This window comes from Mandrillus leucophaeus, unplaced genomic scaffold (assembly GCF_000951045.1).
Source record: "Mandrillus leucophaeus isolate KB7577 unplaced genomic scaffold, Mleu.le_1.0 Scaffold295, whole genome shotgun sequence".
Classification (NCBI taxonomy): Eukaryota; Metazoa; Chordata; class Mammalia; order Primates; family Cercopithecidae; genus Mandrillus; species Mandrillus leucophaeus.
In genome coordinates this window covers 261,267-272,814 of record NW_012103087.1, presented here as the reverse complement: position 1 = coordinate 272,814, position 11,548 = coordinate 261,267, and the positions used below count along the sequence as shown (strand labels likewise).

Here is an 11,548-nt window from a genome sequence, read left to right as displayed (position 1 = left end):
GCCTCAGCCTCCCAAAGTGCTGGGATTACAGGCGCGAGCCACCACACCCGGCCAACAAGAAATAATTAAGCTTAGTGAAGAAGTCATGTCAAAAGCTGAGATGGGCCAAAAGCTAAGACTCTGGCACAAATAGCCAACTTGTAAACACAAAGAAACAATTCTTGCCGGGCATGGTGACTCACAGCTGTAACCCCAGCACTTTGGGAAGCTGAGGCAGGAAGATCACTTGAGTTCAGGAGTTTGAAACCAACCTAGGCACCATAGGGAGAGCCTGTCTCTACAAAAAAATTTAAAAATTAGCCAGGTGTGGTGGCTTGCACCTATAGTACTAGCTACTTGGGAGGTTGAGGTGGGAAGATTGCTTCAGCTCAGGAGGTCAAGGTTGCAGTGAGCTTTACAAATGCACTACTGCACTCCAACCTGGGTGACAGAACTGGACTCTGTCTCAACAACAACAGCAAAACTACTGAAGGAAATTTTAAGTGCTACTCCTGAGAAGAGAAAAATAGTAGGTCGGGTGTGGGGGCTCACACTTGTAATCCTAGAACTTTGGAAGGCAGAGACTGGCGGATCACCTGAGGTCAGGAGTTCAAGACCAGCCTGGACAGCAATGTGACACCCCATCTCTACTAAAAATACAAAAATTAGCCGGGTGTGACGGCGGGCACCTGTAATCCCAGCTACTGCAGAAGCTGAGGCAGGAGAATCGCTTGAATGTGGGAGGTGGGGGCTGCAGCAAGCCGAGACTGTGCCACTGTACTCCAGCCTCGGTGACAGAGCAAGACTCCATCGACCCCCACCTCCCCACCCCACACACAAAAAAAGATAAACAGTAAGAAGCAAAACAGCCTTATTGCCAACATGGAGAAAATTACAGTGGTCTGAAAAGAAGATCAAATCAGCCACAACATTCCCTTAGGCCACAGCCAACCCAGAGCACGACTAACTCTCTTCAATTCCATGAAGGCTGAGAGAATTGAGGAAGCTGCAGGAAAAGTCTGAAGCTAGCAGAGGTTGGTTCATGAGGTTTAAGGAAAGAAGTTGTCTCTATAACATACAAGAGCAACTTGAAGCAGCAAGTGCTAATGTAGAAACCGCAGCAACTTATCAAGAAGATCCTAAGATGAAGGTGGCTATACTAAACAGATTTGCAAAGTAGACAAAACATCCACCTATTGGAAGAAGATGCCATCTAAGACTTTCATAGCTATAGAGAAGAGGCAATGCCTGGCTTCAAAGCTCCAAAGGACAGGCTGACTTCATTAGACACTAATGCCATTGGTGACTAAGTTGAAGCCAATGCTCATTTACCATTCTGAGAATCCTACAACCCTTAAGAATGATAGTAAACTACTCTGCCCATGCTCTATTAATCGAACAACAAAGCCTAGATTACAGCACACCTGTTTACAGCATGGTTTATGGAATACTTTTTGTCTATTTTTACTTTTTGAGATGGAGTCTCACTCTGTCACCCAGGCCAGAAGTGCAGTGGCGCAATCTCAGCTCACTAAAACCTCCACCTCCCAGGTTCAAGTGATTCTCCTGCCTCAACCCTCCAAGCAGCTGGGATTACAGGCATCTGCCACCACGTCCAGCTAATTTTTGTGTTTTTAGTAGAGACGAGGTTTCACCATGTTGGCCAGGCTGGTCTTGAACTCCTGACCTCAGGAGATCCACCCACCTTGGCCTCCCAAAGTGCTGGGATTACAGGAGCGAGCCACCGTGCCCAAATGGTTTACCAAATATTTTAAGCCCAATGTTGAGACCACATGCTGAGAAAAAAAATTCCTTTCAAAATATTACTGTTCATTGACAGTGTGTCTGGTCACCCAAGAGCTCAGATGCACAGGTACAACAAGATGAATGTTGTTTTCATGCCTGCTAACACAACATCCATTCTGCATCCACACACATCAAGGAATAATTTCAACTTTCAAGTCATATTATTTAAGATTTAAGAAACACAGTTTGGTTTTTTCCCCCCCCCATGAAATACATTTTGTAAAAAAAAAAAAAAAAAAAAAGAAAGAAAGAAAGAAAGAGAAATGCATTTTGTAAGACAAGAGCCACAGAGTGATTCTTCTGATGGATCTGGGCAAGGTAAACTGAAAAGGTTCTGGAAAGGATCTACCATTCTGGATGTCATCGGGAACATTCATGATTCATGAGAGGAGGTCAAAATATCAACATTAACAGGAGTTTAGAAGAAGTTGATTACAACACTCAATTATGACTTTGAGGGGCTCAAGACTTCAGTGGAGGAAGTAACTGCAGATGCGGTAGAAATAGAAACGGAACTAAGGGCTGGGTGCAGTTGCTCATGCCTGTAATCCCAGTACCTTGGGAGGCCGACGTGGGCAGATCACCTGAGGTCAAGAGTTCAAGACCAGCCTGGACAACATGGTGAAACCCCGTCTCTATTAAAAATACAAAAAAATTAACCGGGCATGGTGGTGGGTGCCTGTAATCCCAGCTACTCAGGAGGCTGAGGCAAGAGAATCGCCTGAACCGGGGAGGCAGAGGTTGCAATGAGCCAAGATTGCACCACTGCACTCCAGCCTAGGCGACAGGAGTGAAACTCCATCTCAAAAAAAAAGAAATTGGCCGGGCACGGTGGCTCAAGCCTGTAATCCCTTTGGGAGGCCCAGGAGGGCGGATCATGAGGTCAGGAGATCGAGATCATCCTGGCTAACATGGTGAAACCCCGTCTCTACTAAAAAATACAAAAAAAACTAGCCGGGCGAGGTGGCGGGTGCCTGTAGTCCCAGCTACTCAGGAGGCTGAGGCAGGAGAATGGTGTAAACCTGGGAGGCAGAGCTTGCAGTGAGCCAAGATCCGGCCACTGCACTCCAGCCTGGGCGACAGATGGAGACTCCGTCTCAAAAAAAAAAAAAGAAATAGCAAGAGAACTAGAATTAGAAGTGGAGCCTGAAGATGTGACTGAATTGCTGCAATCTCATGATCAAACTTGAACAGATGAGAAGTTGCTTCTTATGGATGAACAAAGAAAGTGGTTTCTTGAGATAGAATCTACTCCTGTTGAAGATGCTGTGAACACTGCTGAAAGGACAACAAAGGATTTAGATTATTACATAAACCAAGTTGATAAAGCAGTAGCACGGTTTGAGAGGATTTACTCCTACTTTGAAAGAAGTTCTACTGTGGATAAAATGCTATCAGACAGCATCACATGCTACTGAGAAATCTTTTGTGAAAGGAGGAGTCAATTAACATGGCAAACTTCATGTTGTCTTATTTTAAGAAATTGCCACCACTACTCCAAATTTCACTAACCACCACTCTGATCAGTCCGCAGCCATCAACAGAGGCAAGACCCTCCACCAGCAAAAAGATTACGGCTCACTGAAGGCTCAGATTATCATTAGAATTTTTTAGTAATAAAGCATTTTTAAATTAAGGTATCCACATCTTAACAAACCACTCTAAAATGCACGGGCTTAAAACCATAATTTATTACTTTTTTGGTTTTTTTTTTTTGAGACAGTGTCACCCAGGCTGGAGTGCAGTGGCATGCTCTCGGCTCACTGCAACCTCTACCTCCCAGGTACAAGCAATTCTCCTGCCTTAGCCTCCCGAGTAGCTGGGACTACAGATAAACGCCACCACATCTGGCTAATTTTTGTATTTTTAGTAGGGATGGGGTTTCATCATATTGGTCAGGCTCGTCTCAAACTCCTAAGCTCAAGTGATCCATCTGCCTCGGCCTCCCAAAGTTCTGGGATTACAGGTGTGAGTCACCACACTCAGCCTACTTTTTCTTGTTTTTAAAGAGCCAGGTTCTTGCTATGATGACCAGGCTGGTCTGGAACTCCTGGCTTCAAGTGATCCTCCCATCTTGGCCTCCCAAAGTGCTAGGGTTATAGGCATGAGCCACCATGCCTGGCCTAAAACTGTAATTTATTATTTCTCATGATTCTCTAGGTTAGCTGCCCCCAACTGGGGACCGATTCCACTGGTCTCACCTGGATCACTCAATGCAGCCAGTACTCTTGACTGCTTAATCAGAGCTGGAGAGTCTAAGATGGCCTCACACCTACCTGGAGCCTTAGTGCTGGTTGTCTGCTGGCTCTTTCTCCACCCAGTCCTTGGTGTTCAGTAGTCTAGCGGGGGCTTCTACCATGACAAAGGGAGTGTTCCAAGTGGGCAAAGGCAAAAGCTGCAAGGTCTTCTGAGGCTGTCTCTGGACCTTGCACAATATTACTTCCACCACATGCTACCAGTCAAACAAAGCCACAAGTCCAACCCAGCTCCAAGGAATGGGGAAGCTGACTCCAACTTTGGATGAGAAGAACTACAAAATATTGTGGCCATAGTTTTTTAACTACCACACTAGATGTGGCAGAGGCAGTCATGCTTCCTAGTCTAGAGCAGTAATTCTCAATTCTGGCTATACATTAGAACTGCTGGGTGAGCTCTTAAAAGTCCTACACCATGGTTCTACCTCATATCAATTAAATTAGAATCTCTAGGACTGGGCCCAAGGCCTCAGTAGTTGTAAGACCTCCCCCGGGTGATTCTCATGTGCCGCCAGAGTCGAGATCTATTCATACCACAGGTTTGGGGAAACTTTAGTCTACATACAGATCACCTGGAAGTCTCATTAAAAACATTCTAATTTAGTAGGTCTGGGACAAGGTGAGTCTGAAATTTTGCATATCTAAACCAGCACCTAAATTAGGGGTTGTCAAACTATGGCCTATAGAGTGGATTTGAGCCTCCAACTAAAAATGGTTTTTACATGTTTAAAGGGTTGTTTAAAAGGAAAGCGGAAGAATATGTGACAAAGACCACATGCAGTCATATTTTCTATCTGACCTTTCACAAACTAAGTTTACCAAATCCCTGTCCTAGATGATGCCCAAACTGCTAGTTCATGAACCACTTGGAATAGCAAGGAGCTAGAACCCGATTCCTCACTCTTCCAACAATACTTGTACTTAAATTAGAACGGTTTGTTGTCCCACAGATTAATCCTATGTAGGTAATAAAACAAAGAATTCCAATACAAATGCTTCACTAGGACTGGTTCCCAGCATCTATGCCCTCTTCTCCTTTTCCAAACCATACCCTAGAATTTCCAGCCACTTCGTTTGATTAGATACACCAAGCCCACGATTGACTTAAGCCAACTTTCACATCCCATTCCCTGGCAACGTCAAGGGATTCAAGCATGGGCACCTGTCCCAAGTTAGGCCAATCTGGTCCAATGAAATTCAATTTCAAGATTTTGTTTGTGGTAACAGAGAAGACAACTTTTTTTCTGCTAGATTTGCACCTAAAAATGTAGAGCCCCAAGAGCTGCTGGCAGCCATCTTATAACCACAAGGAGATAGCATGCTGAGAGAATAAAGCCAACATTTAGGAAGCAGAGACAAGCCATGGAGAAAATGGTGTCTGGTGACAATTTGAGACACTGGACTTATCTCACTAGAAGCCAGTCCTACCTCTACATTTTTGACCTGCATAAACCAATAAATTCCCCTAATAATTTAGGTCAGTTTGAGTTTGGTTTTCTATTGGCATAAGGATGCTTTTAGATATAGTATGTTTATTACATATTATATAAGGTACATTTTCTTTTTAGTGAGCTTTCATTTTAAATTTCCTTTTTTTTGCGGGGCGGGGGGGTTGGTCCTCACTCTGTCACCCAGGCTGGAGTGCAGTGGCACTATCACAACTCACTGCAACCTCTGCCTCTCGAATTCAAGTGATTCTCCTGCCTCAGCCTCCCAAGTAGCTGGGATTACAGATGGCTGCCATCAGGACCGGCTTTTTCTTTTTTTTTTTTTGTATTTTTAGTAGAGATGAGGTTTCGCCATACTGGCCAGGCTAGTCTCAAACTCCTGACATCAGGTGATCTGCCTGCCTCGGCCTCCCAATGTGTCGCCCAAAGTGCTGCCAAAGGATTACAGGCGTGAGCCACTGCACCTGGCCTTAAATTTCTTAAAGTGTGAAACAAGGAAAAGCATAATATCTCTAATTGCAAATGTCTGCGATCTTATTCACAGGTTTAGGTTATTCACCTCTTCCCAATCGGATGGGTATGTAAGATTGGAAAAATAAATTACCTACCAGAATAAGTTGGAAAACAAAGTGAAGTGCTGCAATAAAATGGATGGGAATGGGAAAGAGGGTCCCTTGAGGCATATACCAACTCACGAAGGCAGGCCTGCCTTGACCCTGCTGCTTTGGTCCTTCTGCCAGTAGCTGGTGATTTGTGGAAGCAATCAAATGTGCTCAAAGTGGAAGGATGTCATGAATACTTAAGTTGCCACTAGCCACACAGTTATGGTTCAGTTTTTTTTGTTGTTTCTTTCTGTTTTTAAGACAGAGTTTTGCTCCTGTTGCCAGGTTGGAGTACAATGGCGTGATCTCGGCTCACTGCATCCTCCGCTTCCGGGGTTCAAGCGATTCTCCTTCCTCCACCTCCCAAGTAGCTGGGATTACAGGCGCCCGCCACCACGCCCAGGCTAATTTTTGTGTTTTTAGTAGAGAGGGGGTTTCACCACATTGGCCAGGCTGGTCTTGAACTCCTGACCTCAGGTGACCCGCCCACCTCGGCCTCCCAAAGTGCTGGGATTACAGGCATGAGCCACCACACCCAGCCAGTTCAGATTTTTTTAAAAAAATACAATCCTATAACTTTTAAGTAGAAAAAGTTATACCAATATATTTGTTGACCTAATGGTGAGTGACAACACAGTCTCATAAACGTTTTGGTTGTTTTGTTTTTTGGGTTTTTTGAGACAGGGTCTCACACTCTCACTCAGGCTGGAGGGCAGTGGCACCCTCATAGCTCACAGCAGCCTTCACCTTCACCTTCCCGGCTCAAGCAATCCTCCTACCTTAGCCTCCCAAGTAGCTGAGACCAGAGGCAAGCACCACTATACCCACTAATTTTTTTAAATTTTTGTAGAGACAGGAGTCTCCCTATATTGCCCAGGCTGGTCTCAAACTCCTAGACTCAAGTTATCTTCCTGCCTCAGCCTCCCCAAGTGCTGGGACTGCAGGCCTGTGCCACCGCACAGCCATTGTGCATTTTTTTTTTTTTTTGAGATGAAGTCTCGCTCTTGTCTCCCACGCTGGAGTGCAATGGCGTGATCTCAGCTCACTGCAACCTCCGTCTCCTGGGTTCAAGTGATTCTCCTGCCTCGGCCCCACCGAGCAGCTGGGATTACAGGCACCTGCCACCATGCCTGGCTAATTTTTGTATTTTTAGTAGAGACGGGGTTTCACCATGTTGGCCAGGCTGGTCTAGCACTCTTGACCTCAAGTGATCCACCCGCCTCAGCCTCCCAAAGTGCTGGGATTATAGGTGTGAGCCACCGTGCCCGGGCTGTGCATTGTTTTTAAGAGTGCAAGGGTAAAGACGATATAACTTAAATATACAGGTCAGCGCTAATGCTTATGTTACTTAAGATTTGTATGAACAAATTAAGTAGAAATGGCCTAATGTTTAAATGGAGACAAAATGTGTCTAAGCATACACAACTGATTAGATTCATTCTACTTAAAACAAAATAGAGCCCGAGGCATGGTAGTGCGTACCTGTAGTCCTTGCTACGAGGGAGGCTGATGAGGGGGGATCCCTTGAAGCCAGCAGTCTGGGGCTGCAGTGAGCTATGATAGTGCCAATTCACTTCAGCCTAGGTGACAGAACTCACCTCTTAAAAATACAAAAGATAGGCCGGGCGCGGTGGCTCAAGCCTGTAATCCCAGCACTTTGGGAGGCCGAGACGGGTGGATCACGAGGTCAGGAGATCGAGACCATCCTGGCTAACATGGTGAAACCCCATCTCTACTAAAAAATACAAAAAACTAGCCGGGCGAGGTGGCGGGCGCCTGTAGTCCCAGCTACTCGGGAGGCTGAGGCAGGAGAATGGCGTGAACCCGGGAGGCGGAGCTTGCAGTGAGCTGAGATCCGGCCACTGCACTCCAGCCTGGGCGACAGAGCGAGACTCCGTCTCAAAAAAAAAAAAAAAAAAAAAAAAAAAAAGATATTGGGTGGGAGGTTGGATTCTACATAAACTCTGGCATACCGAAATTATTTTCTTGACCCCATCTTGAGTTAATAGATGATCAGTTAAAACAAAATACAACATACACGATTGATTAATATGTCAAGTATCTTACTTAAAGGTATTTTGAGGCTAGGCATGGTGACAGAAGCCTGTAATTCCAACACTTTGGGAGGCCGAGGCGGGCAGATCACTTGAGACAGGAGTTCGAGACCAGCCTGGCCAACATAGCAAAACCCCATCTACAAAAAGCACAAAACTTAGCCAGGCATCATGGTGGTGCATGCCTGTAATCCCAGCTACTTGGGAAGCTGAGGCAGGAGAATCACTTGAACTTGGGAGGCAGAAGTTGCAGTGAGCTGAGATCGTGCCACTGCACTCCAGCCTGGGCAACAGAGCAAGAGTCTGCCTTTAAAAATAAATAAATAAATATATATATATACACACACATACATACATACACACACACACACACTCACACACACAGAGAGAGAGAGAGAGAGAAAGGGAGACACTATATCTCAATATAAACTTTCCATCCAAATGGCAAGCTTTTTAAAAATATAAAATGTTAAGTATTACAATTCAACTACTTTCTTCCTTTGGATAGTTTCATACAATTGGCAAGTTAAGCAGGTTTCCACTTTCAAGCCTCAAACCTTGGTAACAGTAAAGTTTACAAAGAGCCCAAATGAGATTTTTTTTCCCTTTTGTGTGAAAGGCCAGATAGAAGGTATTTTGGTCTTTGTGGACTACTGAAATCTGTCACATACTACTATTTTTGTTTTACAATCCTTTAAAAATATAAACCATTCTTGGCTGGTGGGCCGCCTTGGGCCTGCAGTAGTTTTCAGACCCTAGTATCTCCACCTAGAGTGCTTGTAAAATGCAAATTCCTGGCCGCACTTCCGGCCTATTATTAATACATCAAATGACATGGATTGGGTCATTCTTCTGCACGCTAATTTCAGAACCGTAAGAACTCAACATACAGCTAATAAAGGTTATATACAAGGTAACTGATACGCTGTTAACTTTAAGAACTTATTTCCAGAGGCAAATGCTCTATTTCAGGCCTACACTCTCATGTATATTTTTTATGCAACCACGAAAATGTCATTTTCAAACTTTCTATACAAATGGCAAGCTTTTCAGACATTAAATACTAATCTTCAACACTTCATGTGTTTCTTCTTCACTGTTTCAAATGGTCTTCGTGCTCAGTTTTTACTAGAGGCTCATTAGTTTTCCTTTGCTTCCCCTTCCTAAAACCAGCACGGTGATGTGCACATAAATCTTAAATGTTTCACACACTTTCTGTTGCTTCCTAATACACGTACAGTATTTACTTTAGATGGAGTCTCACTCTGTCGTTCAAGCTGGAGTGCAATGGCATGATCTCGGCTCACTGCAACCTCCACCTCCCGGGTTCAAGCCATTCTCCTGCCTCAGCCTCCAGAGTAGCTGGGATTACAGGCGCCCGCCACCATGCCCCGCTAGTTTCTTGTATTTTTAGTAGAGACAGGGTTTTGCAATGTTGGCCAGGCTAGTCTTGAACTCCTGACTTCAGGCGATCCATCTGCCTCAGCCTCCCAAAGTGCTAGGATTACAGGCGAGTGAGTCCACCACGCCCGGCCAGTATTAATCGTTTCTTCCCCCCTTAAACTATGCAATCTGAAACGGGATTACCACCTCCACCTGTCCTCACTTTCCATCTCCCCAAGAGTTCAAGATTAGTGCCTGACAGATCCATGTTACAGTGTATGAAGATACAATGTATGTAAGGTTTTCACAAGTCCCTGATAAAACTCACCTTTAATGCTTGTAGGACATACAGGTTCTTCCACTCCACCCACCCCCTCCTGATTGTGATTTGATAGGACTGGGGTGAAGCCTGGGACATAAAAATACCATATAAACTCTCCAGGTGATCCTTGTCCGCCACATTAGAGCCTCGATTATTTATCATTGACTATCCCACATGTTGATAAACAATGGTTCTTATTACCAGCAATCAGGTGGATTCGAGGCATCCATCTAACCAAGTCAGAAATTGGGAGAAGTTTTGAACAAAAGAGGAGGAAAATTTTCAAAGCCAAATGCACACCAGATTCTTAAACAGGTGAGGAATTTCTCTCTTCTCTCTCAAATTAGAAATGAATTACTGTGATGCAAAAATCAGCAATACTGATACACTTCACACTTCTACTCGGAAGGTTCGGTAGTTTTCTTTCCGAATCAACCGGAAACCAAATCTTCCACTGTCTCCATTCAACAGTAAAGCCTCTCCTACGACTTTGCCAGACACAAAGTGATACCTTCCCTCAGACTTCGTCCTCCCTCAGCTCACTACAAGCTAAAGGCGACGACTGGTTGTAATGGAACATAACCCTTAAAATTAGATGGAAAAAGAATAAAAACCGCCATTCTACCAGCTGTACTAACTGCTTCACTTAGAAACTGGCTCAACAGTTTTCTCTCGGGATTATGAAGTGTGGCACGCATGAACCTTCAGCTTAGTTCCCCTTCCAGTCACGTCCTTCCCAATGGGAAAGGAAAAAGCGCAGGCTCGTGGAGGGCTAGGCTAGGATGGGCAAGGGGAGCGAGAAGCGAGGACTGGACGGAGGCGAGAGAGGAGAGAGAAGGGGCAAGTAAGGTGAAGGGGGTGAGCTGGGGGCAGCACAAGAGACCCAGACGGCCTCCGCCCCCTGAGGATACACTGCCAGAGCTCAGGGACCAAGAGGCGAGACCAGAGCAGCTGCCATTACCTGCGTCCGAGCAGCCGCTGCGGGGCTAGGGCCGCAGTGAGCTCCTCGCAGCTGCGGCCGTCCACCGACACAGCCCATGCCTGGCCACAGCCCCAGCCTCTCTGCGCCCAGCCTCGCCACGCCATCTTCCCAACCTCTGCCCCACCATGGCCTGACCTTACCCACCCCAGCTGCGCAACTACTTCCGGGGCGAAGGAAACACCATAGAGCGCGAGGAGCAGTCTAGAGCGTCCCCGCGCGGCTGAGAGGCCGCCGAACCTGCCACGGTGCCGGGACGAGTGGCTGGCGCACTTCTCCACACCGCTTACCCTCCCACCGCTCAGTCGGCTCCCGGAGCGACCTGCGAGAGTGGCCCGGACTCCCCGCATTTGCAGATGAGGAGGATGAGGCCAGAGCGAAGAGGGACAACTGACATTTTTTTTTGAGTAACGGCACATACCAGGCGCTTTCCCTAAGATCGCATTTAATTGTCACAGCACTGCTAGAGGTAGATGTCATCACTGTTTCACTTTGCCTCAGGTCAGAGGGGACAGGACTTGGCCAGAGTTGCAGGGATGGTTCCTAGAGGAACCAACGTCGAAAGCCAAGTTTTCTTAAATTACTACTCTTTTTTTTCTGTATTTCTAACCACTTCGTGTTATTCTGTATGCCTTTAACAAAGTCCAAGCCTATTGGGTGGGATGGCTCACCCCTGTAATCCCAGCACTTTGGGAGGCCGAGGCGGTCGGATCACCTGAG

General features: G+C 45.9%; 1 protein-coding gene across 4 annotated transcripts in view; it reads right to left on the bottom strand.

Moving 5' to 3' along the window:
* PARL (presenilin associated, rhomboid-like) overlaps positions 1-10,991 on the bottom strand; it is a 68,054-nt gene extending 57,063 nt beyond the window's left edge. For 2 of the 4 annotated variants that reach the window (XM_011986137.1, XM_011986138.1), the window contains exon 1: positions 10,811-10,991. In XM_011986137.1, the coding sequence (XP_011841527.1) occupies positions 10,811-10,935 (125 nt within the window). In that variant the 5' untranslated portion in view covers positions 10,936-10,991. The remainder of the gene's footprint in view (positions 1-10,810) is intronic. The other 2 variants (XM_011986139.1, XM_011986143.1) reach the window with 2 other exon arrangements.
* Between the last annotated feature and the right edge of the window lie 557 nt (positions 10,992-11,548).